The sequence below is a fragment of the Anser brachyrhynchus genome (genome assembly GCF_964034855.1).
Source record: "Anser brachyrhynchus genome assembly, chromosome: Z".
Taxonomy (NCBI): domain Eukaryota; kingdom Metazoa; phylum Chordata; class Aves; order Anseriformes; family Anatidae; genus Anser; species Anser brachyrhynchus.
In genome coordinates, this window is record NC_137697.1 from 16402512 (window position 1) to 16418293 (window position 15782).

Below are 15782 nucleotides of genomic sequence, written 5' to 3' on the forward strand. Positions count from 1 at the left end.
ACAGATTTTTCTCTCTGTTTTTTTAAAAATTTGAGTTTAAAAAGGATTTCTGCTAACTTATATATATTCATTCTTAAGAGTTCAAAGTTCAAGTTCACTCGTGATTAAACAAAGTGTTCAAGCTAGACACTAAAATGCATGCATTCTATGAATATGCAGTGTCTGTACAGCTCAAAGAACATTAATCTGTCCAGATGTTTCTCAGTTCTGGCACCAAATACTAGTGAGCTGATACTGTTCAAATCAGTTGAAATCATAAGTATGTCAGAGTATGTAATTAAAATAACTTAGGAAGTTGGAACAGTTTTTAAGGCAACATTAGGAAGCTATTTTTTATTTTAGTCAATATATAAACCCATCTGAAATGGAATCTTTGGTCAAAAATAATAATACATTAAGCCCTTGTATTTATGGGCTTCGGTGTAGTGTCTTTAGAAAATTGTCTGAATAGAACAAAAACAGGTAACAGTGTTAAAATAACCTTTAAACAAAATTCCTTTGGATATTGTTACATTGTACTGTATGTCTAGCTACCTTTATCCTTAGAGCTAGTTGCTCATAAGTCTGGATTGTCCTTTGCCTTCAGGAGATTGAAAATGCTTCATAAGAGGCAAGTGGTATTATAACCTGTGGATGGCTTGAAGATGTAGAGGGAAATGGGAAGGAAGGAAGAGGAAGGGGCGAAGGGGTTCCTCAGATTGAAGGGTTCAGGAGTGCTGCAGGATAAAAAGGGTGAAGTGAAGGCATTTGCCTGTGGAGAAGATGAGCAGGAAGTACTCTTCAAGGACTAGTCACTTCTGAGCAAGACCCCAGCTGTGGGAATAAGCAAGTATAGAGAAACCTATTTTGCGTTTATGGTATTTTCCTACCAGGAGGAACTAATTTATTCTGTAAGTCTGCTTGCTTATTCAGAAAGGGTAAAGCAGCAACATTGTGAGATCCTTGAGGAGTGAAAGAACAGTCCATTCCAAACCTTCAACACAAAAAGCAGGTCCTCTATCTGCAGACTTACAGCCACTGAAAGTCCTTTGACCGGGGACAGACCTCTGAATTTTTCTCCCTTCCGTAGAGTATAGACATAGTTTCCAAATAACAGAGAATGCTTGGCAATACATCTCTGTGCAAGTTAAGTGAGAGCTCTAAACAAAAATACAGCTTGCAAAAGTTAGCAAGAAAAGCAGAAATTACTGAAAAATCCCTCATCAGCTCACTCAGAGGCAGCAGCTGGAACAGGCACACCAAGGGGGTCACATGCCAGCAGCATGAAATACAGTGTGGTCCCTTTTGTAGCGATGCACTTGGGAGTCAGCCAGATGTCCTGGACTGCGCTCACTCCATGAGCAGGTCATCTTTTGCTCTTTGTTGGTTATCGCATTCAGATTTGGAACTACTGGGACTCCTTGGATTTATCTATCTATTTATTTATTTATTTAAATGTCTGTAGTGGCAGGGAAACTTCAGTCTCTTAATTGCTTGAAACTGTAGTGCCTATGGAAATTGAGCCAACGGTATTTAGATATACAATTTCAATGTTTAAAGAATGTGTAAGTTCTAGTGAGAATTGAGAATGAAGTAAACAAACAAAAAAAAACAAGAAGTACTTAGCGTCTATGAGATGCTTTCGCAGAACAAACCTAGTATCAAAGAACAAGATGTTTATGCTAAGAAAACCCTAATCTGTTTGACTCAATGTCTCTAATCTGCCACAAGATTCCTGATTCACATTTTCTTTGGTTTCATCACAGGAACCCTAAATTCAGTGCACATGTTAGTAGCATGAATTTTATGCATAAACTGGATGTGCACAGTTTCTTTCAACCTGAAATTTTTGTCTTGATGTGATTGTATAGATTCTGAACAAAGAACTGCATTTTTATTTTTTTGGTATATTGGCTAATGACAATCATTTCTCATGCTTCTTTTTCAAGATAAGCATGGTTATTTTACTAAATTGCAGCTATACTTTGGCTACTGAAAGCTGATAAAAGAGCTTTATCTGAGTCCAAAAACCAGATGATGATCATACATCAACATGTAAAATGGGCTTAAAGCATTCAGGATTTAGTTACAGCTGTTATTACTCGACCACATGAGATAAATTTGCTAAAGGAATCATTGGAAAAGATTTGAAGTTATTAAGTAGCTGTTCACGGTAACTGAATTAAATTCCTATTTTAATAAACCATTCTGTGCTGTTGTAGCAGATGCTATGAAGCAGTCTTCAAACATCATAAAGGTATACGTTCTAATTTCTTAGTAGTGGGGTAATACAAGCACCCCTTGAAATCAATAAGGTCATGGTCGATTTATGTGGTAAACAAGACAGAATTGAGAGATGTAATAATGAGGTTTTGCTATATTGGCTGTTGAAAATTTGGCCTTGTTACACTTGGCAATATTTTTATTTTTGTATGGGAGAATTTTCCCCACTGCCCCCTCCAGTCTGCAAAGTCATTTATATTCTGCTTGTGTATTTTCTTGCTATATAGGCATGTGAAGTGTTTTGCCTCTGTTCAGTATGTTTGTGAATTTAAGCAAAGAGGCAATTAAGGACTAAGGAAAATATGTTAATATTTGTATCTCTGTGATAAGGCTTTCTTTAAATACTGCCTTATACATATGTGTGTTCTTAAATGTTGCACATAATTGCTATGTCAACTCTTGGCAATATCACATGCATTTTAATGCTGTTCCTAAAATAACGTTGTGGTCTTCTGCACAGAAAGAAGTGTACTGGTCTAGTTTCTCCCTAGCGCTGCCATGTACTTGTAACCTGGAGAAAGCTGCTCAGTCTTTTCCTTTTCTATCACAGTTCCGAATTTGGATATTAGCAACTTTCTTGTTAAACGGTGTTGGTTACAATTAAGTTGTATTTGGGCTCAGAGTATTGTAAAAATTCATTATCGCTTTGCTGCTGCTGCTTCTACTACTCTTCACTATCTGCCCTAACAAAAGCATAGGCAAGTTTTGTTTGAAGAATTTACACCCTTAATCATCCTTACAAATCTGATAGCTAGAGTTAACATTCAGCCAGCCTAAGCATTGGTGCACACAGTGTCCTTACCACAATGCGCAGTTGGCCTTTGCTGGATCTCTGGGACAGTGTTTACCACAGCCAGTTTTATGTGTTTTTTTTGTTTGTTTTTGTTTGTTTTGTTTTGTTTTTCCTCTCCTGAATTACTAGTAACCACCTCAGTAATTTCAGTTCTGTTCTACCTCCTTTCAGTTATTTTATTTATCATGTATTTATTAATCTTGCATGGCTTTAGCATATGCACTAACCGAGTCAAGGTTGTCCATCTGCATTTCTCGAAACTGCACCCTGGGGCACAGATGCCTGAAGTTCAAGGCGTAGTGGGTTACAGGAGGAAACACAAGTGATAAATAGCTGTTTAGCAGTAAGTCCTACATAGAAAATAAGGTTAAAGGTAACTTGATTTTCAGTGCATTTGTGGATGACTATCTAATTATTCTCCTTTCTGATCTAATAGAATAGTGAAACTGGGACATTACAGTACAGCTTTGCTTCAACAACATAATCAGAGCATTAACATTTTAAACTAGGGCTGAAATTGCAGTTGTAGAAAAACAAGTTCACCGCATTTTATTTTACCTACAGAGCTGAACACTTGGATTATAAAATTAAGAAAAACACTTTCTTTAAAATGTTTCATTCCAACATTGTGCACTGAATTTTCATCCGTTGTATCTAATTATCTTTCTGCTGCGTTTTTAGGAGATTCTTAAGAATGAAAGTTATAGACAAGAGATGGAGCAGAAGGTCAAAGATGTGTATGAGAAGGATAAGCTTCTTCAGGCCAAGGAGTACAAGGAGGGACTTGTTGCTGAACCAGTTCGTACACATGTTAAAGGCCATGCATCAGCTCCTTACTTCGGAAAGAGCGAGCCTTCCCAAGATCCAGCAAGCACCGCGAACACCTTTCAGCCAGGCTCCTGGATCCCACCAGGCAGCAGCAGTAGTCAACCTAAATAACCATCTGTAGTGTACGGATATTGGCAATGGATAAACACGTCAACAGACGGCATAAACAGGCGTTATGTATGGCGAGTGTGCGCTTAACTGGTATTAAAACCAAGTTCCATGTATTTTTGCAGAACAGTTCAAGTAAGTTTAGTTGTGACAAACTACTGTAAAATGCTTTAATTTAGTGAAAAAGTGATGCATTACTAAGTTCATTCTCCACAGTTGCTGTTCTTCCATTATTCTTTAAATAATTTTAGGTGGGTTTTCTGGAAAACTTAATTTTCTTAAATAAGTTGCTTTTTTTTCTTGAAGATGGATTTATTTTTTAAATCGTTTTTGATGTAATAAACTTTTGTTAATTAGTACACTTAAATTATCTTCCCAAACATAGGCATTTAATATAGTTCTTCAGAATTCCTTTTCACTTCTATGACAGTGCCCAGCATTGCTGAATGTAGAAGCTTTCCTCTGGCAGTTAGATGGAAAAGTTGATTTAATGAACAGGAATCACTGTGACACTGCAGTAATTTTAGAGACATTCTTGCAACTTCAGTAAAGGAATCAACATATTTGAATAAAGTTTTACCTGAAGCCAGCAGTAAGCACAGGATAGTCAGTCTGAGTTAAACTGTCTAACATTATTGTAAGAGGTTTGAAGCATTTAGTAAAGCTGGTGAAAAATGGCAAAGAGATTTCGGGAGAAGGGATTGTCACTAATACCCCTCCACCCCCCAATAATTTTTCATGTCTGCTGTATGTTAAGACTTCCCTAAATTATTAGATGTGTTTGGTACTTGTTCAGATACAAAAAATGTGCACATTGTTTGCTTAGAAATCATGCTTGAGAACTTCAAGTCAAAATAAAGTCCACGCAATCTTTTGAAAAAGTATCAAATTTATTTATGCAGTGCATCCTTAATCAGTTCTGTTCAATGTGTTTTAAACTATGTAGGTACTAAAGGTGGCATACACATTTAACATTTGAGACAATGGTGACTTAATCACGTACCACAAGATGTGGGTATGTCATTCTAACAATGCTTGCCTTGACCAATAAAACTAAAAGATGGTCATTAGTTTCTGGTTGCAGTTACGTACTTCACGTTCACTTGAAGTCATTTCAGTTAAACGTCCCCCTTCTTATCCTGCTACTGTCAGCCAGCCCTACGGGTCTCTTTGCTTCCTCTGACATTAAGGTTTCATTTTTAAACATATAATGAAGTACTAGTTGGTAGCAACCATGACTTTGTGTTGCCTTTTAGAAATATGCAAAGTCTGAAAATGTAATGACTTTGACAAGCTTTAAAACTAGACTAATAATCAAGATTAGGCTTTGAAAAAAATTGTTTGTTAGAAAAACATGAATTGGAATTAAGGTTAAAAATTTTTGGCATATTTACAACAGAATCCCCACTAAGACTTTTTCTACTATGCCAGCATTTTGCAACCTGGAGGGCGGCGAAGTTTCAAGGGCCACAAGAACACAATGATACCACCTGGAGTCTGAAGGTCCTAAATCAAAGGTAGCAAGTAGGAAGAACCGCTGTCACCAGCATGCACATCCTACTTGTGTACTCTCCCCACAGCCACCTGGATCACGAAGACATAGAACATGAGACCATTGGGCCTTTGCTCTGACCCCATTTATGGCTACTCTCTGAGCCATAAAAAGCTTCTGAAGACAGAAATGAGTTACAGGTACACTGTTCAGGTGATAATGATGTAAAAACAAACAATGCTGTAGTGTACTTTGTAGAACATGAATAGCCTCAGACAAATGGAGGCATTAAGAACAAAAAATGAGTTTCCTAGAGAAAACAAAGACTGATGGTGGGTCGGTAGTTCTGGAAACAGGAAAAGCCAAGTTAGGTTCTTTGTGCAGCCAAGCCCCACCATCAAATAAGCTACAGCAGCCCCTACGGGCACACAGTGAATGAACTGCACGGCCATATGCCCTGAGTGTCGATGAAACACGAAATACGTTAGCAAACCAAGAAGCTTGGAAGCCAGCTTCTCTACAGCTCTGCTGCAGGTGTACCAAAGCTTGCCTTCCTGTATTCCAGTTTACCAGGAACTACAAAATACACATAAGCACAACATGAACGACCACAGAAAAGAGGTCCTGCAACACAGAAAATGGCTTGCTATACCAAGAAACCAAAGGTTATAGCATTTAATGAGTCATCCCCATAATTTGACACTTTTAAGACACTTGTTAAGTCATAGCTCAGCTATAGAAAAAAATAATAATAAATAAATGCCCCCAGTGCCACCCGACTAATTCATTTTTGAATTTAACATGCAAATTTAGAAAAGCAGCCTGCACTGGAACACAAGTAGATTAAATGGCTGTAACATGTGTCACTTGGGCAAACTTTAACACAGATCATTTCGGCAGAAAAAAATATACTGAAGGAGTTAAATTTCATACTTCAAGATGTAAGAGGATCAAGTATCAAAGGAAGGTTACAACACAAAACGTCCAACAGTGCTTCAATAAAAAAGTGGATTCTTTTCACGAGGAAGGCCTTTCCTGCCCATTTAATCCTTCTTTGCTCGCTTGGCTTTTGCAATGTTCTCCTGGCGTTTCTGCTTCTTCTTTTGCTCTCGCTCCCTGGCCTCGATCATTTTCGCGAGCTTCCACGACAGCGCCGCGCTGATTATGAACAGCGGCGTCAGGGCCAGGATGACCGTGGTGAGGAAGCCGTACGGGTCCTTGGCAGCCCACTCCACGACGTACTCGGCCCAGCCCTTCACGTCCAACATCTTCCCCGCTCCTCAAGCGGCGACGCTGCGGGAGGAGACATAAAAAAAAAAATAAGAAACAGCTTCCGAGCGCCCAGAGGAGCGCGGCCACTCCCTCACGCCGAGCCACCCCTCCCCGCTACCGCGGGCAGCGAGCGGGCCGCGCCGGCAGCCAGGCCCCGGCCGTGTCGCGGGGCGGCCTGTCGCGACGTGCCCCGCGGTAACGGACCCCACCTGCGGGCGGCGCGGTGCCTGCGGGCCCAAGCGCCGTGCCGTGAGGGCGGGACGCGCCCCGGCCGCCCCCCGCCGCCCCTCGCCCGCCGCCGCCCGTACCGGAGCGCTGCGGGGCCGCACGGCGGAAGCAGGAAGGGGGCGGTGGCCCCGCCGCGCCTGCTTACGGCGGCACCGCCCCGCCCCGTCATGGCCGCCCGGCGGCGGTTGGGGCGCTAACGGCCGGCCTCAGGCGGCGCGGGGCTGGGGCGGGCGGGACGTGCGTCTGTTTTCTGCCCGTGAGTAGCTCTGTCGCTCAAAGGGCAGAAGGCAGGCAAATGAGAGTGCATTTTGGCAACGGGGAGTTACTGACGAGAGGTGGGAGTCACCCAAAATGCTCAGTAAGTTACATGCAGTAAGTTAAAAAGACTTGAGTAAGTTAAATGCAGTCCCGTACTGTGTGGTACTTCTCGTGAAGGGCTACCTGTGAGTTCCTACCCAACACCTGTCCGCAGAGTTCAGGCTCTTGTAACATCTGAAAACTTGATCTCTGCACATGACTTAACCTAGGCATGCACATAAGCATTAGATTTCTTCTGGTGTAGGTCCCTGTTTGATCTGTAGTTTGCAAATGTTAGCAAAATGTAGCTGTCCGAATTTATTGGCACTTAGATATTAGTTCTGAGGTGTTGTTCTGTATCACTGTAAGGTGTTTTTGCATGCTGCGTAGCCAAGCATGCCTAACATCATCACCTTTAAACCTACTGCAAAATTAATTTCTACTTCCCGTCTTTCCCATAATAATAATAGTCTCATCTGTCTGTTTGTGTCTCCATCTCTTCTAAGCTTTATTGATTTAAAGACAAAAGTGCCTGATTCACCACAGCAGGGACTAAACAAAAAGCAGGGATTTTTTAATTTGCTTTCCCAAGGAATCATCTTATGTAATTACCTTCTCTGTGTGTTCTGCTCCCTCTCACAGCTTCTGAAGCTGTTGACCAGTTACGCTGGCAAAGCAGCAGAGACCTCCTGCATAATAATTATGTCCTGTTCAGGTTTGGGAAAGTGAGCAGCTAGCTGGAGGAGAGAGGCCCGGGCTATACATAGCCTTGCATCTGTGTTAGTCAGGAATGAAGGGAAGTTACAGGATGCCCACCCGAGGGGGGCTTAATTCAGAACAGTTCAACCTCCTTGTTTTGCTTTTGTGAGTTACATTTTCAGTTGTTACACTTCTAGTAGTCAAAGAGTGAGCAGAAATTCCAGAGTTCTCTATCAGTTAAACAAAGCAGTGCAACTGTTCGCTCACCATCGGAGTACTTCAACAGACCACCGTAAGCGTATGTTTATGTTCACTGTAATTTTGGCAGTTAGCTGCGACTTTGTAAATCTGGACTTTATTTGACATCTCTTTTGAGACACCTTTAACTGATCCGTCCTGTTAATTTGTATGCATGTGCCTGTGTGTAGTTTAATCCAGGCACTATTTAATTTTGTATGTCAGTCATAAGCAGAAGAGTGAGAGAATTGTAAGGGCGAGGACAGGGAGGGAAGGATACACTGGTGAAAGATCACATCATTTAGAGTGTGTTTTGAAAGTCATGGTCTGCTGCTTCATACCAAATATACCAATGTTTTACTTAGGCCTCATTCCAGATATCTAGGATAGGGAGGAACCTTACTTAGCATGGAATTAAGCTTGTCCGTAACTACATGCCAACTCAATGCCAGCAGCTACAAAACTAGCATCAAAATATCATATAAAATGAATTTATGAACCATCAAGTTTGATAAAATCACTTGTCAATTTTTAAAATGTATATACGTACACATACATGAGAAGCTTAAAAGTTTATTTCGATGGAATTTCATGAGAACATGCCGGAGGGGACAAGCATTACTGTCCATTGTCACACTTTCAAAGGGGGAGTGGGCAGAGGAATGGAAATGGCTCTCCAAAAATCCAGCAATAATAAAGTAAGATTCAGTGCACAGAAATGTGCTGAGAATGTAATGCAGGCATGGGAAACAGGAGAGCTACTTGCATGAAAGCAGAGCATTTCTCATGCCAACAGTCACTGAAGAGTCTCTGAGTGTTTGAGTGTGCGTGCTGAAGACAAGCTTTGAGTAAACGCATTTGTTTCGCGGGGATGTGTTGACATGCGTCAGTGGTCCAGAATCTTTCTATATAAGGAAGTTGCTAAACTTTTCACGCTGTGTAATCTCTAACTACCCTTTCGTCATCTGTGAATTCTGAGGATGAACTGGTTCCTTGAAGCTACTTTTTTCTACATGCAGTATGAATTCTACAATAACCTTTGTGTTTACTTACTAATTTTGTGGGCATGTTGTATTCCACCTGCTGAATGTTCCTGTCTCTATAAGAGCCAGGTAAAAATCTTGTGCCATTGCACAAGGGTAGTTTTGAAAATTAAACTCAACTATTTTTTTTTCCCCCTCCCTGATCCTGTAAAATCTCAGCTGTGAAAGCTTTATTGGCACTTTTTTGACAGTGCATGATACATCCACAGTTTGTGCCAGCCAATAAGCAGTCTGGGTTCTATAGCTTTACTGGAGCCAACAAAACTCCTTTGTACCGCTGGGGATTAAGGATTCTTTTTTTTTTTTTTTTTTTTGCCTTGCTACAAATCTCTATTTAAAAACATTGGTGTTTTATGTTTAAGTGGATCTGCGTTACATCTTTGTTCTGTAAATTGCATGAGCAACCCCTTGTATTTGTTGTTTGGCTACCATTCAGCACAGCTAGGCCTGAGAATCCAAGATGAAGTCGTGAGTAATAATGCTGCTCCGCTTAGATCACTTCCAACCATCGTTATAAATTGTCCTGATACCGTGTGCTTCTAAGAATGGGAAATGTGTTAGGACAGTGCATGACAGATAGGCCAAGTAGTACCTTTTGTATCTTAAGAAAGTGGTAATACCTGTCTGTATCTGTATCTATAAATATAAATATATACATTTAAACAATACAAATATATGTAATATTAAAGAACGTTCAAATGCTTCTGTGCTCTTAGGGGACTTACTTAGGTAATAGCATTATTTTTATTATCCTTATAATTAATTATGTAACTGAAAAACTAAAGCACATCAAGCCTTACTCCAACCTTTATTTGTTCCTATTTTAGTTCTTCTACATTTAAAAATGGAAAGGAAATATCAAAGATGCAAATGGAAGTTAAACAAATAATATAGATGTTCTCCTAGATCATTACTGCAATCTGATATGACAGTAACTGATACGAGTATTAACTGGTTCTTGGATTTTCTTGGAAAATCTTTAAGGGAAAGGAGGGTTAAAAATCATCATCAATAGAGCTTTATGAATCCTCAGAGCTTTTCACAGTTTAGTGTCACAGTTAAGTAAGAAACTGAGCATCACGGGATCTTACACGGACGGTGACACTAGGCCTGGGCTCATCCTGAGAACTTTAGGCATCTCCAGCGAAGTCTCACCGGCCGGGAAGAGTGGAGAAAGTCCACGGAGAAAGACTGATGCCTCCGAACAATGATTCAGGCCCTCCACGATGCGAACCGCTCTCTGATGCTGCCTGTTCCCTTTCACGGACCATAGAGGGCACTAAGGATTGAGGATAATGCTCCCTAATTTAAGCACCTCTGTTAAATGCCAAATTGAAGTGCAAGGAACACAGAGCAAACAACATACCCTTCAGTGTATCAACTCCGTGTCTTTGTGTGTATGTTGGGGATAATATTTATGCGCCTTCTTAAAATACTTTGAAGTTGTTGAATAAAAGAAACAGTGCCCAGTTGACCACGAGTATAACTTTTAGGATTCAAATTCAGGTTTCCCTTCATTTTGTCGAACCTACAGTTTAACATCCAGTACATGCTTATTATAAAGCCATACACAAGTAATGGATCTAAACACAAAGTTTTCAAATTCATGGAGTATTGATGCAGTTCTAATATTTTCTTCTATTTGTGGTCTGACCCTATTTTCTACTATATAAACTTCATAGAAGTTGGTGTTTGTAGTGGCTACCTACTCGTCTCCCAAGATTTTTTTTTTGTGTGTGTGCACCTCCCTTAGCAGAAAAGGTGAAGATGAGGAGACTGATTGACATGTAAGTCTTAAATTATTTTTATGACTTAATGCATTTACACTCTAAGGTAAAAAATTTAGCCTGCTCTGTAACTACCACATATGTTCTGAGAGGACCTGGAGAACCAGAGACATATTTCTATCTAGTTCATCACATTTCATAAAAGAGCTGAGATAGTTATTTTTAGTTTAATTCCAAGAGCAGTAGAAAGTAATGATGCTGCTTCATGAAGTTGCAGCTGCTTCAGTAAGTGTCACGCTATTCCTACCTGTAATTGCACGAATGTCCCAGGATGATGACTCCAAGAACCCCTCTGCTTGAATCATTGTGCTCTGTATACGGTGTAAAAATGAGGTCCTGATACTTGCAATAATAATAATTGTACTCTGTAGTATTTCAGTACTCTGAAGTGTTTGTCTCATAGCCAAGAACATCTCTCATGGCCTTTCTAGTGTCCTTGCTAAATGCTAGATCAAGTAAACCACATTTTCCTAAACAGAATTTCCCTTTCGTAGCTGTGATGATTTCGATTTCCATTTTACAGGGTACCACAAGAATTCTGTGTGATCCAGGACAGAAGTGAAATCTCAGACTCTTTCATTATGGGATAAGGTTTAATGGCTCAGGACTGCTTTCATAACAAAGAACCTGTATCCTATTTCTTCTCTGGGGAACTAGACCTATGTGCTACAGTATATTTTTCCTGTGTCTTGTCTGGCTACTATTTTCCATCTGAAGATTGCATAATCTTTTTTTTTTTTTCCCTTCATATATGTGTTCAGAAAAACTTCAAAAGCATTGGGAGCTCTCTGATGATTAAAGATACTGTGTAATTCCTCAGTACCAATATGGAGTGTCCATTTCAGCATTAAATTAACTTACAGGAGTGGTGTATGTACGAGTCTCTGAGATGGGAAAGACAGCCCATGTTGTGAGCTGCTTACTGCTCTGTCTCATATGGAAAAAAAACTTAGTAGAAGTGGGAGTCTGTACCTTGCTGGAATTCCTAGTCCTACAAAGTGGAATGCTCTAGTAGTCTGTAGCATTACATGTATATCCCTGCCTTCCACTCAGCAGCAAAGCCTTGGATATGGCAAAAAAGTGAATTCTAGTATGTTCTTTCACCTTGTATTCATGCTGGAGTTTAGACACCTAAAGTTAAAAGCTTTTCAATTCTTTCTTAGCAAAGCAGAATGATCAAATATAGGGGAATGTTGCCAAGATTAGAATATAAAAACAGCAAACAGTCTTGAGACTGATCTCATGATCTGAAATACCTTGGCTTCAGGATTGTGCTCCAAAGACATCAGTGATCAGTTTAGCAAAACATACAAATGTGTATTCTTGAAATCAAGTTGTTAATGACATGCATATCAGTCTGGATAACTGTCAGCTTGCCCGTCCTTGCCAATGCCAGGTCCACTCCCAAGTTTTAAACATATAGAGGATCCACTTAGAACAGGCATCAATTAGCAAAAACAACCAGCTAAAATCGTGTGACTTAGGCTGTCACCAGATACACTAGTATGCATCTGATTCATTTGAGGAGCAGCTTGGTAGCCTGACTAGAACAGCTCAGACAGTTGAGCTCAGGCACATGATAATTGTTTTCAGGATGTTTCATGTCTGCAAGAAAATCAGTTGCTTTTCCTTAACAGTTTCTTCATTCTGAGTCATTCAGTATGGATCTTTCCTAAATCTGAACTTCGTATCTTCCACTTTCACACTTTAGTTTAAGAATGCTGTGAATACTTAAAAGCTAAACAAATTACAAAAATAAATAAATAAATAAATAAAGTACAAATGACTATTGGACACTTTAAAGAACGTTTTACTAGATGCCCCATAAGTCAAAAATCCCAGCATCAAAAAGCAGATGATACAGTCTAAAAACCCCATTTAGAGAGAAAATTAAAGCAGCTATTTCAGAAATAAGTATAAAGAAAGGGAAAACTAAACATTAATTTGCATTAGTAAATCAGAAGATAGAAACTGCAGAAAGGTGGTAAGAAGAAAAGAGGATGAGTTTACAGCCAGCAGGTTTAAGGGTAACTAGGAGTTTTGATTATATTCTATTCTAATAAAAGAATTGGTTCAGAAATAGTTGAAATATTCACTAAATATTTATGATCCACATCTGGAGAAGAGACTCGTTCATGGCCTAATATGTGCATGCACTTACTATAAAAGGATAGGTCAGGCTCACATACCTTGAAAGGACCTTTTTCCAGGGAAAGAGAGATTTTATGAAGAGGATGCTTCAAAGAAATCTTGTGACCAGGATTAAACAAGAGCTGGAACAGGTGGTCATAAGAGATTTTTTTTAAATACATATTTAGTGAATAGTCTATGGAGTCGAGACCAGCGATTCTAGTGACAATGAAGTCAGTTGGTGGTGGCACCTGAAGGAACTTTTTGCCTTTTAGATTTAATTTTTATTTCCGGTTAGAAAACATAATTGTATCAGTATTGCTTTTGAAACAGTCTTAGTCAGTAGTATTTTTTATTGCAGAGTGATCCTATAAGTTAAGGATCAAGATTTTTTGGTATTACTGTCTCTCATGTAGCCTGGATGATGAGATAGGTGTTGCTTTGTCACATCTCCCCAAGGTTTCATCTGCTACTTTCCACAGCAGATAATGGGTGCTGGAGAAATCCACTGGCTTTGGTGTCTTTTTTGAGTGGAAGTGTTTCATAATGTGGTTGAAGACTGTGATTCAGCTTAATCTTTATATAACATGGATACTGAATTGCTTACTCTCACCAACATTGAGACCCCTTCAGCATAATATGAAAGAGATCTTAGACTTGCAGCAAACTGTGATTAGCAAAGAAACACCTGTATGATTGTTTCTTCTGTTACAGGTTTTACTTCATTTCTCTGCTTAAATTTTATGCTTTTTACTACAATTTGCTTCTAAAAGGGAAGCCTTTTCCTCTCTGCCCCTGTCGGGCATAAGCTTTCACTTAATCAAAAATACCAAGGAAGCATTCCAAAGACAGAGGGCACACGTTTTTCTGCTCTGACACAAAAATATTTTTTCACATTCATCACGGTCCTTTTCAAGGAAGGGAAAGGCATGGACCCTCATTCCTAAAACGTTTTGAACCGAACAAGTTTTGTTTATACTCAGCCCCGAAGTTTAAATACTCTGTGTTTGTTGTGTTTATTTAATTGTTCAAACATTTCCACTGGAAATTTTGCTTTCTCCATTTTCAAATGGAGAACAGAAAGACGTGTGACTTGTGGTTTCAGCAAAATGCCCTGATAACCACATTGCCCATGTCAGCAGTGGAAAGGACTCCTTTGCTAGATGAAGTGTAGTCTTGGCACCAGGACCACTACTGCCCTGTTGGTGTTGGTATTGAATTTCCCATTGACTTGACTGGGAGGAGAATCAGACTCAGAAATGACAGTGAGAAACAGGATGCAAATTTTTTACCCACAAAACAATTGGTTAAATCAGTCCATGGGAGGCAGGTACTGAATTGTTTGTCTTTTTAGAAGTAGCTGCTAGATTTTACTCCCCTGGAGAATCTACATAAGAAAAAGTTAAAGGCAGAGGAGGGGGCTTTCTGAGTTGTTTAGGGATGACTGCCTATGCTCAACTTGCATGTTAATTTACAGTATAATGCTTTACAATGTGCCTCTGCCTCAAGGAGCTAAGTTAAAACAGTTGTACCTAATGAAGGAAGGTAAAATAAATAAGAGGATTTCTTCCTTGCATTGCGCTTTCCTCCAAAAGCACAGAATAGCAGTACCCAAGTCCCCTGTATCAGTGATTCAAATTAGATTCCTTAGTGCTAGCAGTGGCTTACCGGGGAGGAGATATTCTCGGATACTCTTTGCTCTCTTTATCCTCCCTGGTAGTGCCATGGAAGTATAGAACAACGTTAGTGTAACTGGGGATTGGGCTGACACAATGGCAGATTTGTTGCTTCTTTTGTAGGAAATGCTTATATTAATTTACAAACGCTCCCATAAATCATGGCTGGAAAAAGTCTTGTATGTTAAGCATCTTCACTGTGCTGCCAAGGGGTAGAACTTGGGGCCCTGCTGGCTACATGCCCTTTGGAGAGAAATCAGTAATGTGATGTTTGGATACCCTCCAAGTATAACTTCTGCATTTACGCTGCATTTCACATCCGCCGTGAGAGGTGCTGATAAGCCACCTCTTTTCTCAGGAATCTTCGGTCCTGATTCCAGTCAGTTCCCTGGAATCAACTTTCATCAAGACTATGACTTTCTATCAATTCTTGGCTGTGCAAAATTTCCCCACAAAGAATCTTCATTATAAATAAACCTTGTGAGACCCATTGTGCTATGTGTTTGCCTCTGGTGCTCTATTTAGCATCTTTAACCCCTAGGTGAGAATGCATTAAAAAAATGTACTTAACAGAATATAGTAAGTGTAAATTTACATGCAGTGATTCACTAATGTAGTGATTTCATGAAAAGGTATCGGTTTGATGCTCACTTTAAAATTGTTTTTGATTATCTCTCTTCCAGTTCTTTGAAACATTGCCTAGCTCCCTAATGTGGTCAGTGAATGTGGAAAAGAATATGAAATTATGACATTAACCTTCTGAGTTGGAATGCATCACTTTTTTCACCACCTGAAAAATATTTTCTTGTAGGTAGGTTGCACTTTGGTTTTGGTTGAAGTTCTCTCATGTATTTGGTATTCAAAACAAAAACCTCTTTCAACTCTAAGTTATCCAGGGCTTCTCCCATGGCCCTGCTACTCTGCTAACTG

The 15782-nt window shown here is 39.7% G+C and overlaps 2 protein-coding genes and 1 long non-coding RNA gene across 5 annotated transcripts in view; 2 read left to right on the plus strand and 1 right to left on the minus strand.

The window, feature by feature from the left end:
* NDUFAF2 (NADH:ubiquinone oxidoreductase complex assembly factor 2) overlaps window positions 1-4872 on the plus strand; it is a 60073-nt gene extending 55201 nt beyond the window's left edge. The window contains exon 4 of the mRNA XM_080574109.1: window positions 3737-4872. Within this exon, the coding sequence (XP_080430235.1) occupies window positions 3737-3994 (258 nt within the window). The 3' untranslated portion in view covers window positions 3995-4872. The remainder of the gene's footprint in view (window positions 1-3736) is intronic.
* On the minus strand, window positions 4863-7204 carry SMIM15 (small integral membrane protein 15). 2 transcript variants are annotated; one of them, XM_080574111.1, is made up of 2 exons: window positions 7064-7204; window positions 4863-6776 (listed from the first exon to the last, which is right to left on the minus strand). In XM_080574111.1, exon 2 carries the CDS (start codon window positions 6749-6751, stop codon window positions 6527-6529), a length of 225 nt encoding a protein of 74 aa, XP_080430237.1. In that variant the 5' UTR covers window positions 6752-6776; window positions 7064-7204; the 3' UTR covers window positions 4863-6526. The 2 variants fall into 2 exon arrangements, with proteins under 2 accessions (XP_080430237.1, XP_080430236.1); XM_080574110.1 differs by having other exon boundaries at window positions 6965-7105.
* An 8-nt stretch (window positions 7205-7212) lies between these two features.
* On the plus strand, window positions 7213-15524 carry LOC308185681. 2 transcript variants are annotated; one of them, XR_013943591.1, is made up of 3 exons: window positions 7213-7341; window positions 10087-11046; window positions 11570-15524. It is a non-coding gene; the product is annotated as an uncharacterized lncRNA (long non-coding RNA). The 2 variants fall into 2 exon arrangements; XR_013943592.1 differs by lacking the exon at window positions 11570-15524 and having other exon boundaries at window positions 10087-11526.
* The last annotated feature ends 258 nt before the right edge of the window (window positions 15525-15782 follow it).